At 34.5% G+C, this 23,988-nt stretch overlaps 1 protein-coding gene across 2 annotated transcripts in view; it reads right to left on the reverse strand.

The window, feature by feature from the left end:
- Positions 1–442: 442 nt before the first annotated feature.
- Positions 443–23,988, reverse strand: part of SGCZ (sarcoglycan zeta) — a 182,450-nt gene continuing 158,904 nt past the window's right edge. For both annotated transcript variants that reach the window (XM_018079712.1, XM_018079777.1), the window contains exons 6-7: positions 12,307–12,430; positions 443–861 (exon numbers count right to left, since the gene is read on the reverse strand). In XM_018079712.1, the coding sequence (XP_017935201.1) occupies positions 634–861; positions 12,307–12,430 (352 nt within the window). In that variant the 3' untranslated portion in view covers positions 443–633. The remainder of the gene's footprint in view (positions 862–12,306; positions 12,431–23,988) is intronic.

Genomic DNA, 23,988 nt, shown 5'->3' on the forward strand with positions numbered 1-23,988 from the left:
AACCCTAGACTTGGTAGACAAAGAGTAACAACACATATTTAAAGAAACCAAACTCAGGGAGGGATTCTGTCTCTTTTTGTATTAAAAATCATTTACTGAATTTGTGTAATAAAGCAAGCATCACACAATGCTTCAAAATTTTAAAATTCAGGGATAAAAGTTTACATCCAAAAAGATGAATGGAAAATTGTGCTTTTAGACAGTAAAGTTATTTATCATACAGAGGGAACCAATTCATCTCAACATCAGATTCTGGGCAAATTTATGTACTATATATATATATATTTATGTGCAGTTCATATCCAGGTCCTGCAAAAATCTAAAACTATGTGCTTCACTTCAAGTAGCAAAGGCACCTGTGTTATTGTCCCTTTTGGAAAAAAAGGTGATTTTATGTTCTAGGTTTCCTGATGAAGAATACATTTATTTCTGAACATGTCACTCCCATCTCTATGTTGAGTGGCACCACACACCACAAGAGAAGGCAGCGCTGTATTCCTGCTTACACTGGAAGAAGTTGCTCTGCAGGCCTTTTGAAGCGTTGAACTTGTCACAAGGGAAACCGAGCAGAACTGTGAAGCAGAAGGATAGTAACAAAAGGCTATTCTGGTGTGAGGATAAAATGGAGTCATTCTAGCTCCACAAGCAGATGTTGCTACTGGATTGACATGTGGAGCCTGCTCCTGCTGGGGACAGGTAAAGTTTACCATTGGGACAGACGCAGAGCTCATAGATAGTCTGGCGAGGAGCTGAAGAGCTGGGTGAGGAGGAGGAGGAGAAGGAAGAGGAGGAGGAGGAGGAGGAGGAAAAGGACCCCACTGGTAGATTTCCCAGGCGGATTGTATCTGCATTTAAAAATATCTAGAAGAAGGAGAAAAAAAAGGTAAGTAAATTTCTTTCAGTATTGAGATATATTTTTAAAAAGTGTTTTGAAGGAGTCATGATTTTTTAGAAATATATTTAAAATTTTAGAAATATTTTATTAGAAGTATCAGAAAGATATATTAGAAGTTATTCTTTTTAGAAATAAAAAAGCTGTCACCATTTACTGTTTTTCATCTGTGTGTAGTTGTTTCCCATTAGTAGTCATTATTACAGTACATGTAATTACTTCACCCAGCATGTTTATTCAGGTACAAACATTATCATACAAAAACATTTTGACAATATTCTTGAATAGGTTAAATTTTCACTTGTACACTTTATGATTAAAATTTATTCATTGTCGCAGCAGCATATCCTTGCTCTGGAATAATTTGTATTTTAATAAGTGTGAAGCGATATTAAAACACATTCCCCAGCGTAAGCAGCTGAAATATGTGCTGAACTGTGCTAAATTTTAGGGGCTTAACAATAGCTACATCCAGATAATAATTAAATAAGGTTCCAGAGTCATACGCAAAATAAAGAGCTTCTTTGACCTAAATTAAGAGGAGAAAAGATTTCAGGTTAAAGTCTTATTAGGAAGGTCATCAAACTATTCCCATTTGTTTCTGAACATTGAATATGATTAAAAAATATTGTGTTTTTTTTTAATCTTCCATTAGAAATTACATGAGTCAGTATGAAACTATAGATGTCAGTAGCATTCATGAATCTCTATTGAGTTCTGCAATATTTACACTTACATTTTCAGAAAACCCCATGTCTTCCACTGCCACAAACCGATGAGTGTCCAGCTACTCAGAATTTGTGTTTTATTTATGGAAAGAGTAAATAAGAGTCAAAGTAAGATCAGTCATTATCTCAGGAGCAGACTAGGGACTTCTAGAAAACAGGTAACAAATTAAAATGGCTTTAAGCTCTGCAGGTAAAGTTTGAAGCTTAGGAAAAGGTGAGTTCTTTAAATACTTAATAGTGGTTTTTATAGGGTATTGAAAATCAACAAAGCCAACTTGACACATTATACCAACATTATACGACAATGTTGGCAGTACATGTCAATAATCTGGAGAGATATGGCATATATTGCTTTTTTTTTCTACAGGAGACAAGTATTATTTTATTATAAAATCGGTAGTATATGGCAGCAATGCAGTGCAGAAGCATTACTGAGCCCCTGCTGTAGAGAAGTGAAGAATAGAAGGCTAGGAAAAAGCCAAAGTGGCTGGATAAAATCCTGTACAGGGTTTGACACATAGTCATGTTTCCCTCCACAGCAGAAGCATTGGGATCATTGCGATCATTGAAGGTAATACAGTCTGATATTAGATCCAAACAATATACCCTCCATCATAGCGAGTTCTCCAGCTCCTGAAGTAATATATTGTCATGGGAGGAAATTTTCACTAAAAGGGACAGGAAGGGAGAATCTCAGAGGCAAAGATGACATCTGCATGGCACAATGCCTACTTTAATTCACATTGTGATTGATAGAGGAATTGATCACAAAACGCAGTAAATTATTAACTTTGCTCTGTAATTTATATAACAAAGAAATGATGTATTTAGACATGCATACACACAGTGCTGCTTGAAAAGTCCAGTATTATAGACCTGAGATAATTAGGATTCATAACCCCTGCAGAAATAGTTTCAATTCAAGAAATGTGGATGGTGTTGGGAACAATTTAATAGTGTTCTACTAGAATTACAACTTAAAAAAAAAAAAGATTGCACATGTAAAAACATTCAGCTCAGCTAGGAGTAAATGTGAAAATAACTATGGTAAACAGAATAAGGACAAAAATTTAATAGCAAACTAGAAGCTAGGAATTTGTAAAAGGTAGCAATGAAACAAAGGACATAGTAATAATAAGAGTGGAGTGATAAGTAATAAAAAGTACTCTTTCACTTCTCATATCAAGAATGAAGGGGATGGCAACAGGTCCATTATTAAAGTAGTAACAGTAGAGTTATCAATAGCATTGCATAAAAATCCAGAAGCATTCAACAGTGCAACCTCTATGTAAGTATATCTTTTATATTGAATAGTGCTCAGCATAGTTCTGTACTTGGAGAAAGATCAAAAATTGATGTCAGAGCATGACTGTGATAAAATACTTTCAATTTCAACAGTAACTCAATAGGATATCAAACAGGAGCCAGTAATGTCAGATACTTTTAATCTACAGTTCTTGATAACTTTTAAAAACTAGATCTCAAATTAAAAAAAAAATAAATATGAGTAGCATTTTGGACTTTTGATACTGATTTTCAGCAAACCCTGTGTCATGGCTTAACCCCAGCCAACAATCATGTACCACACAGCCAAGTGCTTACTCTTCCACCAGTAGGATTGAGAAGAGAATCAGAAGGGTAAAAGCTGGAAATCTCATGGGTTGAGACAAAGACAGTTTCATGGGGAAAGCAAAAGCCACATATGCAAGCAAAGCAAAACAAGGAATTCATTCACTGCTTCCCAAGGGCAGGCAGGTGTTCAGCCATTCCCAGGAAAGCAGGGCCCCATCATGTCTAACAGTGACTTGGGAAGACAAACACCATCACTTCAAATGTCCCCCTATGCTTCTTCCTTCTTCCCCCCACTTTATATACTGAGCATGATTCCATGGAATATCCCTTTGGTCAGTTTGGGTCACCTGTCCCAGCTGTGTCTCCTCCCAGCTTCCCATGCACCCCCAGCCTCCTTGCCAGTGTGGCAGTATGAAAAGCACTGCCTAGCAATTACAAAATCATCTCTATATTATCAACACTGTGTTCAGCATAAATTCAAAACACAGCCCTGTACTAGCCACCGTGAAAAAATAATCTCCATCCCAGCCAAAACCAGTACACCTTGATATAACTGCAATATCAAAAAAGGTAAGAAAAAGACTATTTCTATGCTTTTATTAAAAAAAATGGAAGCTGGAGACATTAGAATATTATATATAAAAGATCCACTTCAATGTAGAAGACATACATGTAAGAAAATCCAACAACAATACAAGATGAGCTCTCTGTACTTTTGGCAGTGTGTGACTGGCCATTTTAACAGCTTAGCTTCAGTGGTGATGGGGAAGAATCATAAGAAATCTGTAAAACAAAATTAAATGGGTTCTAAAAGACATGTTTTGGTTCAAACAAAAATTAACTCAAAAAAATCAGAGGACCTATGTGCCAAAGATCTAGATTAAAATCTCTTGAATGTTATTATTTTTATGAGCTCAATATGTTTTGCGTTTGTTTACATGAGGACAGCTACGCTTCTGCAACCCGTCATTGCAGTTCTGTAGTGTACTGCTTCAAGACTTTATTCCAGAGCACCTTGCTCTGATGTGCATTACCATACAATGTAGCTCAGCTATTTTGCTCATTAAATGAAATGATCTTTATAAGCATAGCTGCACCTCCTTTTCCACTGGTGCTTACAAGCTTACAAACACAGTGAGTAGAACAATACAGGTTTATCTAGTGTCATAATCCTGAGTGGCAGCTAGTGAGTCCTGTCCCAGCATGCATCCCAGAACATCTGGTGAGTAATGTGGATACTAGGGTATGGTGTCTGAGAAAAATTAAACTGGCTTCTTGTGAGGGTGATATTGGATGCAGTGAGTCCAATTTAATCAGACTCCTATAGCTACACCCTGGTGAAGCCTGAGATGAAGAGGATTAATAAAGATGGTTTAAAGCCATTATTAAAATCTACCCTGTACCTGTGCTGTCAAGGTTATAAATAAAAGACTAAATTTAGAGATGCAACATTGCTATTTATTAGTTAACCAGGGATCCAAATATATCATCATAGTAGCCCAATACATAAGGAGTTCCATTCTTGAAGCATTGTGGGATATTGAGAAATTACAAAACTGAAAAGGCAGCAGCTACTCCGAGTAATGTTATTTCATAGAGAGCAGAGCACTGAGCAGCATCATCCCCACTAAATACTTAAGGTTTAGAAATCCCAGATCACTGCTTTGTCCCATGCATCTTAGTACGGAGAAAAATACATTAGCCCTACAATATTTAAAAGTAGACCTGATTTCTGACTGATTAAAGCAGCAAACTGAATTAGCCTGTAAGACATAGGATAGGAACTGTACTCTTTCTATATGCACTTTTTGTTAATGAAGATCTGCAAGTCACTTGCTCATCAGACTGTACTGTTAATCTGAACAGTGAGAGGGAGAGGAAGGTAAGTCAGAAATACAGATTATTTACAAACCAAAGAACTAAACTGAAGGAGCTAACTATCAGTGGCTAAGATACAGGCATGAGGTAAAAAATCAAATATTCTTACAAGCCGTACAGAGATACAAACCTGCCAGGGGTAAAAGATCTCCAATAGGTCTTTGCCTAAATCATCTCAAGAGAGCAGATGATAGGTTAAGTTGATAAATCTAAATGAAAAAGCTGGGATTTATAGGCATTGAAAAATTTTCTGTATTCATGTACTGTTTGATTAAACAGGTAATTCTACAGGGCTGCAGAGGCATATTTCAGGGCTAATGCATATAAGAAATGGCAGTATACTGGAGGAAATGTGAAAGAAAAGAAGGAAATCTGAAAGGTGGGTGTCCATCAACCAGTATGAGAGGACAGTGTAATGACTTCTCACTAAATAAATCTTTTGGATTTCCTTAGAAATTCAATTAATCTGAATTAAAACAATGCAAGGTTTTTTCCTAGTCTTTTTGCTCTTCTGCATGGGCTGTCAGAAGCGTCCCACAAAGAGGATTATATAGATTAGGTCACTAGACTCAACTTTATAATTTTCATATGCCGATATGTTTCAATATGAAGATGAACTATAGGATAAATTGCAGTACTTTAGTTGACATGGACCATTTGTTCTAACACTTATCTGTGATTTTGACATTTATTTTAAATCAGCTCACCTACACTAGCTTTCCTTAAATCTGAATGATAGTTCTGAGAAAAAGGAAAAACAAGTCATAATAGAAAATTAAAATAACTTGATAGCATATATACTGGAAAATCTAAACATATGCTGGCACAATATCTGGAACCATATTGGTCATAATGATTAATAGTTTCAAGGAACAATAAACAGTGAAATTAATGTGATGACTGAGATGAAACTTAATATACTAAATAATCAAAGACCAAAAGATTTAGTACAACCTGTGCATTGAAAATGTATTCTCTACAGTACTCTGATCAACTGACCAATGACAAATGAGACCTTTAAGCCTAAGGATGGTCTGGTGTGGTGGCCATTCTTAAGATTATACCTGCACCTGGAGAGAGTCATCCTGGCATCATTGCTCCCATTACCACCTGCATGTTACAACTACAACTACTGAGAGCTGAAACAGATTTGAAAACTAACATATATATATATGTTCAAAATAACACTGTACATTAGTTCCTGCTTGAATGAAAGAATTTTGTTTTGACCCTTCAGTACCTAAGAGGTATTTATGAGGATCATGTTTCATTTTCAGTACACACTTTTGTAAATTCACATTAAATACATAAAAGCATATATTTTAAGTTCTGAGTTATAACCCCAGTACAATTTATATGTGTTCCTATGCAAAAACTTTCTGATCTATTTATTCTTTCTGTCTTTGCAAATTCGTTCAATCTGGAACAGATGTGACTTTGTGATTTAGGTACAAAACATAGAAAAGAAAATGTACTTGGAATATTTTTGCTTAATCTACTGAGTACAGAGACTTATTAATTACCATTCAAATCAGCACTAGATTAAAATGTGATACTAATAAAAAACCCATTTTACTTATATAATAAATTATTCATTGTCTCTTCTTTTTACCTTTCTAATAAAATTTCTTATGGTGGGAGTCTTGAAAATTTGGCCATGAACAATGAAAATGGTTTAAAGATGGATGTTTTCAGTTAAAATGCTTTGTTTTTGTAGTTTGGGAACACTCTATTTTGATTGTAAACTGCTACAGAGAACCGTTTTTTACTATAAATTAACTGACATGTGAATAACTGTTTTAAGTTGAAAATGAAAGGTTTTGTTTAAAAACAACATGGCATTTTAATTTTAAATATCTGTCAAAACATCTTTATAGAATTTTTGAAACCTATAATTAAAAAAAAGTGCAGAAAAATTCATTTCTACTAATCTCTTTCTTCCCAGACAACAGTGTCAAGTCAACTGCTCAGTACCATAAAAAAGGCTTTGAAAACACAGTGCAGGATGTGTTAAACAATTTTTGGTAAATAAACAATCAATCTTTGAGCTGTAGAGCTTGCCTTTGCTTATTGTTTATCAAACTCAATTCATGCATATGAACATTTAATTTATTTTTTTTTGCAAACATTTGATCTCAGACAAACATAACTTGGTTGAATTGAATTTATCTCTGAAATGTCGTTGTCCTTGATCAGCCATTACTGCACAGTTATGGCAAGTGGCCTGGAGAATTCCAGGTAAAGAAATTCCATTTCAGTGTATTTAACTAATTTAAGAAAATCCTGGGTTTTTTTGTTTTTTTTTGGTTTTTTTTTTTATTTTCTGTTTCATAACAAAAAAACCATCCACAAAAATGCCACCAAAAGTAAAGCTTTAAAATGGTGTTGTTAGTTGAGTTTACAAGTGAAGATTACTCCAGTTTGATTAAGTATTAATAAACTTTAACTATTAATCTCTGTGTTAAATACATCTCCTGGACTTAGAACTGTATAGGATTATAGATCAAATATTAGTATGATATGCATTTGTTAGACTTGACAAAATAATCCTCTGTATGTGCTTCATTAACTGTGCTGTGCTAAAATGGTAAATATAAACCTGGCCTCTTGTCTGCCACACTGATTTTGAGTAAACTTTGTCTGTTAAAGAATATTGCTCATTTTTAATGTGACAGCTATAAGCCTTACCCTAATGAGGGATCAGCCTCATTATGCCAGAAACAACAAAATATAGCCCACAAATGATGCTATGGAGTGTAATTTGACAGGGAAATACAAGGGCATAAAGAGGTAAATTGGAGAAAGGTCATAGATAGGGTGATTAATATGAATACATTTGTAAAAATGAGAAGCCTCTGTACATCTTTCTCATTTTAATTACTTTGTCTTAGTTAGTCAATGGGATGCAATGAAACTGCAGAGCCTAGCTACATAGCTACATAGAAGCTCATTGCAAAGGCACATAGCAGCTGCTCAAGATTCCTAAGAGCTGAAAACAGTTAGCAGCCTTCTGATTCAGAGATTGATGCAGCCAATACCCCAGAGTGCTGCGCAGCCCTCCAGAAGGACCTCAACAGGTTGGAGAGATGGGCAGAGAAGAACCCTCTGAAATTCAACACAGGCAAATGCAGGGTCCTGCACCTGGGTGAGGATAACCCCATGCACCAGTACAGGCTGGGGGTTGAACTGCTGGAAAGCAGCTCTGAGGAGAAGGACTGAGGGGTCCTGGTGGACAACCACCTGTTCATGAGTGAGCAGTATGCCCTTGTGGACAAGAAGGCCAAGGGTATCGTGAGGTGCAGTAGGAAGGACATTGCCTGCAAGTCGAGGGAGATGATCCTACCCCTCTACTCAGCCCTGGTGAGGCTACATCCAGAGTGTTGTGTCCAGTTCTGGGCTTCTCAGAGCAAGAGAGACATGGAGCTCCTGGAGCAGGTCCAGAGGAGGGCAACAAAGATGATTAAGGGATGGGAGCATCTCTCTTATGAGGAAAGGCTGAGGGAATAGGGCCTCTTCAGCCTTGAGAAGAGACAACTGATAGCGGACACCATCAATGCCTATAAGTATCTGAAGGGACAGTGCTGAGAAAATGGACAGGCTCTTCTTGGTGGTACCAAGCAATAGGACAAGAGGCAACGGGCAGAAACTGATGCACAGGGAGTACCACCTGAATATGAGGAAGAACTTTACTGTGCAGGTGACCAAGCACTGGAACAGATTGACCAGAGAGATTGTGGGGTCCCCTTCACTGGAGATATTCAAGAATCATCTGGACACAATCCTGTGCAATATGCCCTAGGATGACCCTGCTTGAGCAGGAAGGTTGGACCAGATGACCACTGTGGTACCTTCCACCCTGACCAATTCTGTGATTCTGTACGGTCAAAACCATTACAATTATTAGGCCAACGAGTGGACAACATCAAATAATCCTTTCATCTTGTTATCTTTTTACAATAGTATGTTCCAGGTTCAATTCTAACATTTTTTATGTCTAGTAAACTCTAGTATCTACAGAATTCAAAATTGCCCTGTACTTTTGCATTACGATTTCACGTGAAAGAAGCAGTAGTCAGCTAGCAGTCATTGTGCTGAATTTCCAGACAAGAAGGGTTCTTTTTCTTCTTATGTGAACCAGTAGAACCAGCTAGAGCCTGGAGCTTCACATTTCATGTTCCTTGTAAATGATTGCTGCTTTAAACCATTGGTTACAGTTTATTTATAGAATAATACATAGTTCACAATTAAATGCCAAGCTATAATTGAATCAAAGGATTCTGCTGATGTCTTGACTCGCAAGGGTGCAGCTCAAGAGCTTTATAAAGGGCAGCAAAATCTGAATCTAAATTACAGCCTCCAGTATTCAGTCTGGGATCACGCATTATAATGCGTAATAGGGCTAAAAGGATTATTATAATACTGCAGTAAACAAAAAGAAAATGTATCAAACAGCAGAATTCAGAATGCTTGTAGAGGCATTCAGTTTGTGATGTGGGAGGCTAGAGATTATATTGCATGAGAAATAAAGCTAGAGAAAAAGTATTTCATAAACACATTTATGTTCTTAAAAATATTCTGAAGATATTCCTAAATAACAGGAAAATCTATGTTTCATAGACAGTAAATAATGTTCTGTCACATGGCTATAACTGGTTGATTCCAGATGCCATATAGCTATTTTCTGGCATAATAGGGCAATAACTCTGCTATAGTAAGAAAATATTAATTCACATCTCTTTAGTGAGTTTTTGAAAAAGCTTACAAACATTAAAAAACATAAATTTAAATTAACCAGAATGATAATAATACAGAAAAATTTGCATTTTTTCTAGTGCAAAAATGTAATCACAAAACTGGTTCACAGATCCAATTCAGAAAGACAACATTATTTTATTTGTGGAAGAAACATGACTGATAAAGCACACATTTTTTAGGCTAAAATGAAGATTACTTTTAACATAGGTATTGTGTTGTTTCAGAATTTGTTTCCTTAAAAATGAGTGATGATAAACCCTTTGTAGGTTTTTTTTCATACAGTCTACTAACCTGTGGTTTATCTGGTGGGCTGTAAGCAAGGAAAACAATCAATATTTCATTGTGTAGACATTTAATCCATCAGATATTTACCCTGGTTCCTCACACCAGGTTGTAATTAGTCCAGCAATTCCCTAATGTGTCCATGGTAACTTAGGACAACAGCTGATGCTATGGATCCTATCATATGCCTTCCAAAGTGTTTCTGCATTTTCCTCTAACCCTCTCCAGTGTAAGAGATAAAACAGAGATAAAGGCATTGGTCAGACCTCAGGATAGAATTTCTCTGTGGATTTAGGCTACATTCAGATCTTACTGAAATTGCAAGTATTCAAGACTTTGAACTTTGTCAGATGTATGTTTACAGAACAGCTCTTTGGGAAAAAGTGGGGAAAGGTTGGTAGTTTGTTTTCTAATAATTATAAATCTTTCATCTATGTGGGAAATCACAGATGTGCAAAGTCTTAGCACATAGAGAAAATAATGATTTTTAATATGAAGTTCAGCAAAGTCTGCTTTGAACTGCCATTTTTCTCCTGCAAAATATTTAATACAGAATTGAATTTCAGTTCTGAATAACACTTAATATAGTCATTATACCTTTTCTTGGGTTCCCATCCTCAAAGTCCAACTGAGGTCATGTGACGTTATTTTCAAAACTACCTTTCCAATAAGGTGCAGTTTAATTTTAATTTCCATTCAAGTATTACTTTTTCCCTCTGGCAATAAGATGGAGAACAAAGAAATACATTCTAGTTTTAAAATGTATGTTAATTTTATTATTTAATTATTTATGTTAATAAATGTAGAGAACATACTAGATTTGGCCAGATAGGAATTCATGAGACAAGAAAACTGTAGACCTTGCAATACCCACAGAAAGGAAAAGGGTGAGGGAGGACAATATTTACTATTAAAAGAGGATTAGATTGCCTTGTTTCTATCTCAGCAATGTTCACAAATAGTAACAGAGGGGGTAAGTAAAGATGAAAGAAGGGGAAAGAGCTGTTGAGTTGGCTTTTGAAGAAACTCAGAAATAAGGTGCAGCATGTGGTATATAAGTATTTGAGGCTCTGAATTAGGAAAACATAGTGTTTTAATTATACAGGACAAATACTTGCATCAATAGAAATATGTTATCAAAGTAGGCTTTTGGTTCAGTATATTGGCCAAAATGTTCCTGTCTGTGTTGTTGTCCAGAGTATGCATTGCAGGGGACTGTCACAGATGTGAATGCTGGTTTTTGGTTTTGCTTATTTGGATAGTTGGTAAAGTATCTGGAAACATTTGGTAGAAAATACAAAAAGCAAACATAAAAGGCAAAAAATTTCCAAAGAACTCCATTCCCAATTAGATATTTACATTAAACAACTGGTTTTCCAAAAATGCTGTAACCTGGCAAGTCTCTCTGAGAACAATTTGAAAATCTGACTATTTCTCCAAAGTGCCTAATAGAAATCTGTGAGCCTTTAATAACCTTCCACAAGTTTTGTTTTGTTTTGTTTTTTAAATATTACATCATATTAAGGTCTGAAGATAAAAGAACTTTCATGTATTTCTGCAATACATGGATTGCCACCCATCAGTGATCCAATTTTAAATCATTTTCATGAATTCAGTCAGGTTTACACATGAAGAATCTATACCAAAATCTTTTTATATCAATCATTGATCACTGACCACTGAAACAAGAGAGTAATGAAACAGGACAGTGAGCATACCATTGAAGTACTCTGTCTCTCTTACAGAGATAGTAACAGTTTAAGGAGATAAATCACGGGTAGAGCAAATTTGTTAAACCTCTTAATCAAGGTTTAATGACACATTAATCCAAATTAATCCAAAATTCTCTCTCTTATTTTGTCAGATTCATCCACATTAATTTTTTACCACTGTCACTTAGCTGGTTCTGCTCCATGGAAGATCTGGGTAGCTTTTTCTTTGAATCTTAGATTAAAAATAATTCTGTTCTATATTAATTTAAATAACCTTTTTTCAGTGTGAATGAAACTTAGTGATTCAAATATTTGTAGAAAGGAAGTAGGCATTAATAATTGAGCAAGATAAACCTAAATTACTTTAATGAAGGCAAATGCAGTACACTTCTTGTGATGTTTACCCTGTTGCTCAGTAAATGTTCCTCACATTGTTTGTGTTTCGCTGGGCAGAACTGTAGAACATTTCTCTGCTGGCTGAACTTACCTCCCCTTCTGTGGACTGTAAATGCAGTTCTTTCCTACAGGTAGCCTTTAAGTCTCCTGCAGCTGCACTGACTTGCACTCCCCTGGGTGCTTCCATCACCAAAGATCTAGTAGGAGATTCAAGTCTGAAAGACATAAAGAATTACTGAGAAAAAATGCACTGAATTGAAACACCAAAAACCTCTCAGGTTCAAAACCTGTCATACATGTAGATATTACATACTTTCAAAGGCAAAGAAGTAAAAACAGATTATGTGTGATTCTCTCATTACCTTTTATGACACAGAGAAAGAAAAACTTAGATATGCATTTAAATCTATTCCTATTTAAAGCAGCATTTAAGAATATACTGATATAAATTTATCTGCCTAGTGATGCTTTCTGGCATTAGCACCTAATTTACTCATACTAATACTGAAATATAGGTACTTAAGAATCCCCATGTCTCTGTGAATATTTCTGTAATGACAGAAAAGTCTGCTTAAGTTACTGGCTACAAATGTTCAACTAAATAAAGAAAAAACAAAACACTTTAAAAGTTTTAAATAATGATGAAAAAGTGGTTAGAATAACTTTGCCTTCACAGGTTTATTCATATTTTGGGTATGTTTAGAAGCATCACAGATGAAGAAGAGATGAAAACAAAATGTTATGTCACTATTATTGCGAGGTTTTAGACCCTTTTTCTGTTCTGCAAAATATTACGTTCATACAACCCTGTTTTAATAGGATTAAGACACATATCACTGGGTCTTAATATCTTTACTCAAAGCTACTCTTGTTCTACTGTCAATCTTTCCACTTCTCTCTACCCTACAGTCAAGATCCTCCATCAACCTTGATGCAGAACTATGATACATTTTTAGCTGCGCTACCTCATCATATTGCAGAGGTTTCTCTTAAAAGGGAAGTATTGATGCAAAGATTTTGTAGAAGTCATACTCATATGCTGAATACAAAAGATGAAAACTGTAGATGAAAACTGTATTGAACTAGGAAACAATATTTCAGATTCTGATTGTGTTGAGTTGTAGACTTATTGCATAGCACTGTAAGGGAGGGAGACAAAAAGATTTAGTCTATTTATATCTCAGTAATATAATGACTGGACATAGTTCCACTTTACCTAAACAAAGGCTTTTTAAAGATGAAATATGCTAATGATAAAAATGTCTAGACTGTGTAGCTTGAAGAAAATACTGTATTTCCCTCTTCAACAAACTATAAGTGTTAAGTCATATCCATCCAAAAATACAATGAGGTATTAGATGTATAAAGGAGAGAGTAGTTTGACCAAGAACTTGGTGCAGAAAAGCCTGATGAAATATCTGTCAAGCAATGGAACAAGAGAATTTCAATGTATTTCAACTACTGCATTTTTTTAAGTACACAGAATAGTGCTGGATTATAATTTTGAAACCAAAATGACACATTTGCATGCAAAGCAAGTCACTGAGATGGTGTCTGTGAAACATTTCTGTTTGTTACATGTCACTGACACTCAATAGGGAAAGGAAGGAAAGAAATAAATAAAAAGGAAAGTATTTATTCAGTGATGTAAAATGAAACTATTAAAAGCAGGTGTCCAGATAGAGGAAAACACTATTTGTAGATACCTATACAAAAAAAATATATAGGATATATATAGATATGAGCAGCAGAAGGATATGTATTTCTATTAGCACTAGGCCATTTTCTTTCTTATTTTTCTTTTTTTTTTTTTCCCACACTCTGTAGGGAGAATTTATTAGAAGCTTCTGCAGTTCTTTGTACTTGGGAAGAATCTAAATATCATGAATTATTTAACAACATACACAAGTGTTTTTCAGGTGGTTTGTGAACTTCTGATCTCTACAGAACAGAAGAAAAAGAACTTCCAAAACACTTTATAAAGCATATAAATTATAAAGTTTAGAAATTAGGGTTTTGAAAGTACTTCACTGCCTTAAAGAGATTTTACCTTGAACTTAAAAGGAAACTGAATGGTATAAATGTTAAATGATTGGATTCTTCCATTCCATATTTTTCAGCAGCATATTTTTGCAATTTATAACCTATTTTCCAGGAATATTAACATTTCTCAGTGGCTTCCACTGCCATTTAATAATCATAAAGACAAAAGTGCTCTTAGCTACATTGAATTGATGGGTCTTAACAAAGTCACAAATACTTCTGGATTCATAACATCAAAACCACTCTCAGACCTGACCAAAATTTTTCAGTGGGTGGACAGTAAAAATCTATTTAGGAATATCCATCAAGAAACTGTGGTTTTCTTTGAAGAATAAACTTTTTTTTTCTTTTTTTTTTCAAAAACCTAAGACAGTGAGTCCATAGTTCAGAGTTGTTTAGTCTAGTTTCATCATAGTTTTTCATGAACTACATTAATATTAATGACTTGCCATTTGTCTAAAATTAAGATATTTGGGCAATTAATTCCTTCACTTGATAAGTTGGTAATATCAGCCTTCTACACATACCACAGACAAGAAATTTATTTTTCAGAAAATAGACTTTTTTCAATCTCCTGAAATTAAATAATGTGGTAGAAATGTGAAAGAATGACTGATGATCATCAGGGTAGATTTTAAAACACCACCCATCAATTGTAAAAATGAATGCCTAAATCTGTTTTACAGTTCTAATTTACTTTATTATTATTCTCTGTTTGATCTGCATCTGAAAAGTGACTTAGCTACAATCTGCAGCATGCTACTAGAAATACAAAAGTCTATACACATAGATTATTTCCTCAATGTTTTGAGATAAATTAGGTTTGATATGCAGCTTCTTTATAATATTTTTCTTTGCCATATTTCTGAAAGCATTAATCTCTACTATAAACCTATTGTAACACTTCACATTGTAATACTCATCCCTCCAGGGAAAAGCTCATTATTACAATAGCATATGGAGAATTTGCTTTCCTTTGAGATTTACTGATGGCCTGTCACAGTGGCATTTACATCTATGAGTGAATCCTATTCATATAATTAATTTTGCTTTCCCGATCAGCAAAATGCTCTGAAGGAGAAGGTAACTATTGCTATTATTAGACAGAAACTACAAAACTGTAGGAAAGACAAAGAGGCTTTTTAAAAGAGGTTTTTAAATAATATAATCAGTCAATTTGATATATGAGATGGAGACAGATGATCCTATCCACAGCAGAGAAGGGCTTTTTCTTTTTAATTATCACTGGTTAATTTGAGAAAAAAGATAAATTTCATAAGATCAAAGCAATACGAATTTGAATTGAAATAATTAAAGAATTATTCCAAAAAAGGAAACTTTTAAAATATCATGAATATGTTCCTTTGAAGGTATTAAAATATTTCTCATCAGAAATGCAGAAACATTTTTCTTTATTTGGTATTTTCCATTTACAAGCTGACCTAGATTGTATTAGAGAAAAACAATTAAAAAAATTAACCCAAGTGTTTCTTTTTGGGTTTTAAGCAATATTTTATATTCACCTCTTGCATATCCCTCCTCCTCACATGCCATATAATTTATCTATGTTAATTTTGCTCTGTTAAATAGTGGAAAGTATTTCTTAAAATAGAAGGAAATAGAACATTCCCCTGTGCAGAAGTGAATAATTTATGTGCTTTGTGTCTATTTAAGCATTATATCCAACCCATGCTACTTAGTTAAACAACTGATATGAACTTCTACCAATTTGGAATTTGTATTCAAAACAGGAGATTAAAAATATGCTGTCACCTAGAGGTCGTACATGTAAAACAGGTACTCATTTCCTCTTTATTGGCATTTTTACATTCGGTGGTAAAGAAATACTTTAACACTTCCAGTATTTAACTTTCATATATGATAGCCTTGCCAACACACATTGTTGTACCCTTTTTTTCAGTGAGCATAGGAATCCTATTATGAAAAAAAATAGTTTTGCAATTATAAAACCAATGGAAAGTCTACACATTCACTTAGTAAGCTTTTTGTAGATTTCTATAGATTAAAATAATTGTGGCATTGATCTTGCTAGCTGTAGGTCAGCAGTTGTGGCAGATTGGGACTGCAGAGAGGTAAGATACACAAAGAGGAAAAGGAAGACAAACAGATGTGCCGAACCTACTTTCCTCTTGTAAACAAGTGCTCCCAACCACAAAAACCCAGAGAATGCAGGATCTTCCTCTTCCACAAGTGAAATACATTTGTTTCAAATTAAGAATTAGGAATTTTTTTTCAAAATAATTTTGAAAATATTGTTTTCCAGAAACCTCAAACAATTTGAAATAAATATTCTTTCCATTTCTATTATTATGAAAAGAACAGCTGTTTGCCCTGATGCTCAAAGAAACTGATTTCAAGAGTCTTCCAGTGAGACCAAGGGTCCTTAAAGGCGTCCACTGAACACTGATGTTGCTAGGTAAAATTAGGGTTTCTACAAAGTCCATTTCCTGGAAGTCAGGCTGCAACATAAGGAACAGCCAGGGACTTTTATGATCATGGTGGCAAAAAAATCTGAAAGCCTTTTATTAAGATATTGCAACTATTCAAACAGTGGATTTCTGAATAACTACATTTGACATCACAGTGGAAATGATATGAAAATAAAATTCCTATTCACTAATTACAATCTCATTACTTACACTATTTACAAGATTATACATGCACATTTGAACATATATATGAAAGTGACTAAAAATATTTTGATACATTTACATGTATAAAAATATGCATCTCTTCAAGATGCATATGAATCATTGCCAGAATAATTATTTTTCCAGAACCTTGATGCATTCCAATGCTTTCTTTCTTATTATTATTGAAATGCAAGGGTAAATGTGCAGGCCTCAAAATCCTTAATATAGTTTACTGATCATCTTTTCTTTATGAAGAAACAAAATTCTCATATGTTCATGTGAAACTTACTTTGATTTTGTGAAAACCTAAATTTGGGCATGATTTGGCTGTCAGTTTTGTGACAACAAAACTGCTCAGTAACAGAGAGTTAAATAAGTGTTTTATGGAGTTGGTATTGGCCTAAACCAGCAAATACGAACTTTTTTTGGGAGGTGGGGAGGGATTGTGGTTTTTTTTCCAATTTGCAACTTATGGAAAACAAAGAGGAAAGTTTTGTGACTTAAATCGGAACAGTAGAATGGCATTCAGTACAGCATTTCATGTTATGTCCATGCTCTACATGTCACTGACTTTGACATGTGTCAGCATGCCCTTATTATAACTCCTGAAATTCTCATTAACATAGAAATCACTTTAGTGGGCTTAAAGCTGAGTTCTAATTGCCCTGTACATGACACTGGTTTAAATCCAATAGGTCTTCATTATCATAGCAACACTTAAATTAACTGAATATTTTAATGTTATTTGACATAGAGGATAAATTAGAAAAACAATTTCCCACATAGGGAAATAAAGGAACTCTTCTGAGAATATTAAAAATATTACTCACTGAGTAGAAAAAGCAAGGAATAAAATGTAATTGAAGAGTTTTTCAGAGTTGTTACCAAGGGACTAGAAAAAGTGAAGAAGCATCAAGGAAAGGTGGGAAGACTGGAGAGAGGAAATGTTTGAACCAAGGGCTTCACTAAATAAGCAGGTGATGTGAGGGAGGTTAAAGAGAACTGAATGCATGATTATTTGTTAGAGTGGGTGAAGGCAGCGCCAAAATAGCTAAAGACAAGGAAACTATCAAAATCAGAAGTAATATTAAGAAGAAAACAAAAACACAAATGGAATCTCAGGTAGTAAAAAATCATGCATTCATAGGTCAACTAAAACTCAAACTTTTGAAAATCAAGAAAATTAGTAGAAATGTAAGGTTTAGAATGTGAGCTTTTATTTCTTAGAAAAATACCAAAACATACTTGAAAGTCTTAACTTCCAGGCTGTGAGACAAAGTTCTGGATATGAGACAATCCAAAATAATAATTTAAGAAAAGATATGGGAAAAGGATTCGTCATAGCCCTGACATTTTAGAGCTACCCCATTCTACACTAAACTTTCCCCTTCCCATAATCTTCCTTACTTTACTCAGGCACTCTGCTAAACATACTTACATGAAGTTTATCTTCTTTCCAGAAATAGCTCCATTACCTCAGTTGTCTTTCAGAATAGATTTCTTTAAAATAGAAATTTATCTTGTCAGAAAGAGATTGAAGAAACATGCCCACAGGTAATGCTCAAGTGCCCTTTAAGAATTAGATCTCAAGATAAAGTGCCTGGAGAAGTCTGAAGAGCCAAACTGGGCTCTTTGAACAACTAGAAGCACATAAGAACTGGTTGACAAAAAATCTTATCAGTTTTGAAAACCATTAGCTTCATCATTAGGAACAGTCCAGACCACCTCTAATCATCTCATGATATTTTCTGTATTGTTTCTCTAAGGTGCCTTAAGCTGATATAAACAGATATATTTTAGCTGAGACAAATTGTGACATGGTTTGATTCACATCTTGAGAAAACTGTATCTCATGGAAAATTATTCTGCTAAAATTCCTTTTAGAGTTCTGCTTTGACCTCTGCAGACTAAGCAGTGAATTCTACCTTGAGATACAGCTAATGATAGAATGAGAATTGCAAGATAAACAAAATCATTCATTCTTCTCTATGGCTTAGGATATCTCTGGAGTTCTCTGTGTAATTATAGGTATAGCAATAGGGGCTGTTTGGTGGACTGCAGAAATAATAATTTTTTAAACTCATATAAACTCCATCTTGTAAGCCTTCTTTTTCTTATATCCAGTCTAGATGAGCTCCAGGTCCTTTGTCTGGCACTAACATGATGCTATGACAAGAACCCAAACCATACTTCTGCACTCACAACTACAACACTGCTATAAATTCCATGTCCTCCACATGCTATAACCTTCACCTTACCATGAAGCAAGGTATTTCAGAAATTAGGGTAGTGTAAAGCTGTGCATACACAAACTGGTAAACTGACAGCAGTAAACACTAATACTACTAGCTGATTTTCTGTCACCATGTCTAGTTGGGCACTGACTTTCAGAAAACACAGAGAACTTAAGAACTTTTGCCTTTCTATTAAACAGGTATGAAACTGCCTAACTGCTTCACAAACTATCAGGGAGACGAAAGGAGAGAACAGACAGACAACAAAATTAAAAAGCCTTGTTTTCTTGTGAAAGTGGCTGAAGAGTGTCATAGAATATGGAGATACTCCCAGGAAGGGGAAAAAGAACAAATAGAGTGAGAAAAAAGGAGTGGCTGAGGGAGCTGGGAGAAAAGGAGGCTCAGGGGAGAGAGACCACATCACTCTCTACAATTACCTGAAGGGAGGTTGTAGTAAGGGAGCAGTCAGCTCTTCTCCCAGACCGCTAATGACAGGACAAGTGGAAATGGCCTCAACTATACCAGGGGAGGTTCAGGTTGGATATCCAGAACAATTTCTTCCCTGAAAGAGTGGTTAAGCATTGGAATGGCCTTCCTAGGGAAGTGGTGGAGTCCCTGGAAGTGTTCAAGAAACAACTGGCCATGGTGGTTAGTGCTGTGGTTTAGCTGACAAGGTGGTGTTCTTTCCAAGACTGGGCCCAGTGATCTTGGAAGCATTTTCCAACCTTAATGATTCTATGATTCTATAAACCAGCCACTGATAATAAAGAATTTTAATTGTTCCTGTTTTTCCTTTTGAAAGACAACTACAGAAACTCTTGTGTCTGAGACATCATGCTAATATTTCATCTAATATTCACCATCATACCACCTAGTTTCAAAATTTCCTAAATTTAGTGTTCAAGATCTGATTTCCAGTGCTTCAAACCTATGTACCTCATTCTAGCACAAAGAATGTTATTAAAACTGAAAATAAGATCAGACCTGAAACAACTCTCCTTGTAATCTCCCTCCAGGCTGAAGAAGGGTTTTGAACAATGCATGCATATTATGTACCACTTAAAGCTTCTTCGAATATCCTTTTCTCTGTGGTGTGTTTTTATTTCGCATTAGATATAGCCCTATAAGAAATACTTTACTTAAACTCCAGATCAAAGATTCACCTATTTTCTGTTTTCTAGAAGATCAGGTATCTTATCAAGAGAAAAATATTTCTTTAGATTAGTAGATTTTACCCAGCTGCTATTTCATCCCAGTTTTTACTTACTTTCAAGCCCTTAATGATTCTTTCAAAATAATATCATACAGCATTGCATATTAGTGAGTTCAGACTAAAGGGTCTAATTTACCAGATGACTCTCTTAATCCGTTATTTTCATCCATTTCACTAGACGTGAAAATTTTCATCTCTATGCCCAGCATTACATAGCTGATAGTTAATGGTATGCGAGGCTTGACACAGAAAAAAACTATTAAAGTTGATCTTGCAGTTACCCCCGGAGAACAACAACAAATTAATTTATCCCCTTATTAAGGAGGTTATTGAGGACAAAGCTATCTACATTTAACTACTGTCTGTCTCTTTTCTGCATGGATTTTTCCTATTAGTGCATCATGTTTTAATGTACTATTAGCCTAAAATCAATATTTGGGGATTATATTAACAGTTTAGCTTTCCTAACTGTGTTCCTGTGAGAAAAAGTAGTGAAAGAAATATGAAGATTAAATTATTAAGATATAATTCATCTTCCTGATTCTAATGCATGATTCTTTTATGCTGCTTATCCCAACTAATGAAAGTCAGCTTTAATTAGTTTTTGAGATTTGACACAAAAGCCTTCACAAAGGACTGTATAAAAACATTTTCTGAAAGCAAAACCTTGCTAGGTATTATTTGAAAATGCAAGAAATGAGAAAGATGTGACTAAAGTGGTAGACACATAGGAAGGAAATATATTAGAATTCAACTAAATTTTATTTTTACACAACACACTTTTAACAGTACATTTTAGATATGCTTCTCTGTACAAAAACCACAAAATCTGGCTAAAGAACAAAGAGTGGTTGAGGCAAAGTTTGGATATATGACACTAATATCTGACCTTTTCTTTTTGTCCCCTGTCCAGAAAAGATTATGTTTCATTCACAGTAATAAAGGTGGTCAGTATTCCATTTCTTAAATTCAGTAGTGAATTGGTTTACATTTCTAAGGCTGTGAATAGGTTTTCAGCACATTATATTTTGAAGAAAAAGAAAAAAAAATCTGATGTCTGAGGTTTATTACCTGACCACAAATATGTATTCCAACGTGAAAATTATGGGATGATTTATATTTTAATTAAAAATCTAATGTATATTCTATTAACTTCAGCCCTGTATATAATTATTTTCATAGCCAAATATACTTGCTATCAAATTGCATTCAACTTTGCCCACTGGTAAAAATGAACTTCAATGTTAATTCAGCAAACTTTCTACTCTCCCATGTTACTGTTATTTTTAAATGTCCAGAGGCACAGGGATGCAGGCACTCAGAAAAATACTCTATGTCATTTTAGGACTGCCAATACTGGAAACTTTGGGAAGTTTATACTAAAACATGAAAAAGTGCTAGGACCCAGACCAGACCACTGGAACTCAATAATCCAGACAGCTAAATATCTGAGTCAATTACGAGTCAGTCACAACTCTTACAAAGAATTTGCACTATTTGGAGGGTAGCATGAGTCAAAGAACATTCCCTCTTGGCATTTAGGATGCAACTATTCTGTTTCAGAAGATAAGATGATTTTACAACATCAGTGTAATTGTATCAGTTGAACATGAGCCCAGAAAATGGGTTCTAGTATTTTTTATTTCTGTGACAGAGGTACCTTCTGAGGTCACACTGGTTGGTGGCCTATCTGTTTGGGTGTATTGGGCAAACAATCATAAATTATAAATGATTGCTTTTTTATATTAGCAAAAAATTGAATTTATTATTTTATTATTTTGGAAAATTAATGCAGGACTTGAACTACAATAAAAAGAACAATGGGTTTGGGTTTAACCATTTGAAATAAGACTAAAAGGCAGATGGCAACTGGAATTTTAAAAATAATATATGATCTGAGTGTCTAACTGTATTTTGCTACCAGAAAACAGCACAAACCTGTAATTATTTATAGTTCTTTCAAGATAAAAGGTTAAAAAGGTTCTGCAGATTATACCTGCTACAAAGATTTGTGCCAATAGCCAAGAAACCACTGTTCTAATGTTAATTGTCATAATTTTAAAATTACTAAATTGATTTGAAAGATTTCAAAAAGAATATCACTGAATCCCAACTAATGTATAGGAGCACATAAGTACAAAAACTTGCAGAACACAATAGGGACTGAATATATTAAGAATAAAATCACATTAGCTAACATTGCTTGGCCAAACAGCAAGTCTTTCTGTTTCATCAATTTTTTTAACAAAAAGTTTGGGTTACATTAATTATTAATGAGATAGCAGAAAGTTGAATAGAAAATGCTTACTAATTTAAGTCTACTTTGGAAAAATAAGCTGAAGGAATGGTAGAGTTGAAAACATTAAGCAACAATAGGAATCGTGGCAATGAATAAAGACAAAAGACTGGAAAGGTGAATGCCGCATGTGTAAATTTCAGAACCAACATGAGGTGATTTTATCCCTCCTTAAATTAAACCTGATGACACAGGGTTATGTTTTATCATACATTTTTGGTCTGTTAATGTTATTTAATGATTAGAAAGAGGTAGATAAAGCAGTGTCTCCATGTTCTTTTGAGTGGAAAAAGCTCCAGTCTCTTACCCAAATTTTTGGTACCCTGAAAAAAGAAAAGCTTGTTATGTTTCCACTTTGATTTCTGCTGAACTCCTTTCGATTAGAGACCATATCACCTTGGTGGTTATCACTAATAAATACCTTTACAATTACTTTCCACAAAGGACTGACAGGAGTCTTGCAAGGGAACAGAATTTTTAAAGATAAAAATCTAGTGAGTAGAATCCTCTGGAAGACCCCAAAGCTATACATTACTTTAAAATTTTTAGTGTAAATAATCAAACACAATAATTTACTTTCATATAATCCATGTACAATAGTCAAACTTGTCCACAGGGGCAGCTTCCCGCCAATGATTTTTGCAACATCCTAAATGCCTTTGCAAATGTAGGTAAGAGCATTTAACCGTGCTTTTCTATAGCAATTAATTAATTAAGGAAGGATCTTTGATTTTCTGTGATTGTCACATATTCTCATACATATAAATCACAGATTAGTATTTACCAGTGCACATATGCACTTCAAAAAAAAGCTTTCACTATAAACTTTTCTAAGTTTTCTCTTTCTCAGTCTACAAATGTTTTTACAGTAAGTCTTTAACTTGATCTTTTACAATTTACTTATTTCTCCACTTTAGTGACTATGTCCAGAAAACTTTGGATTTTTTTACATTTACAAATGTAGCCTCCATTGTTTATGGATTTTTGAAAAGTGTATTTGTAGTATTCAAAAAAACCCAACCACCCAGAAACACCACTTGATGGAAAATTGGGGAGAGTTTACTTTAACTCGGCTTATATATTCTGTAACAGCTCATAAAAAAATCAAACTCTGGGTCTCATGCTGTTGAACAGTACTGTGCACGTTTGACCTTAAAAATGCCTGAATATTCCAGTCTTTAGGTAAAATATACTTCTCTAGGATTCTGCTATGGGAGATAGGTCATATATAAAAAGTAATGTATTTTACATTTTGTGTGATAGGATTTTGTGTGGTTTTTTTTACTAGTTAGAACAAACTAGAGTCTACCAGTGTTTTGGATATGTATGAGTC

The sequence above is a fragment of the Manacus vitellinus genome, unplaced genomic scaffold (assembly GCF_001715985.3).
Source record: "Manacus vitellinus isolate BGI_N305 unplaced genomic scaffold, ASM171598v3 scaffold_0_pilon, whole genome shotgun sequence".
Taxonomy (NCBI): Eukaryota; Metazoa; Chordata; class Aves; order Passeriformes; family Pipridae; genus Manacus; species Manacus vitellinus.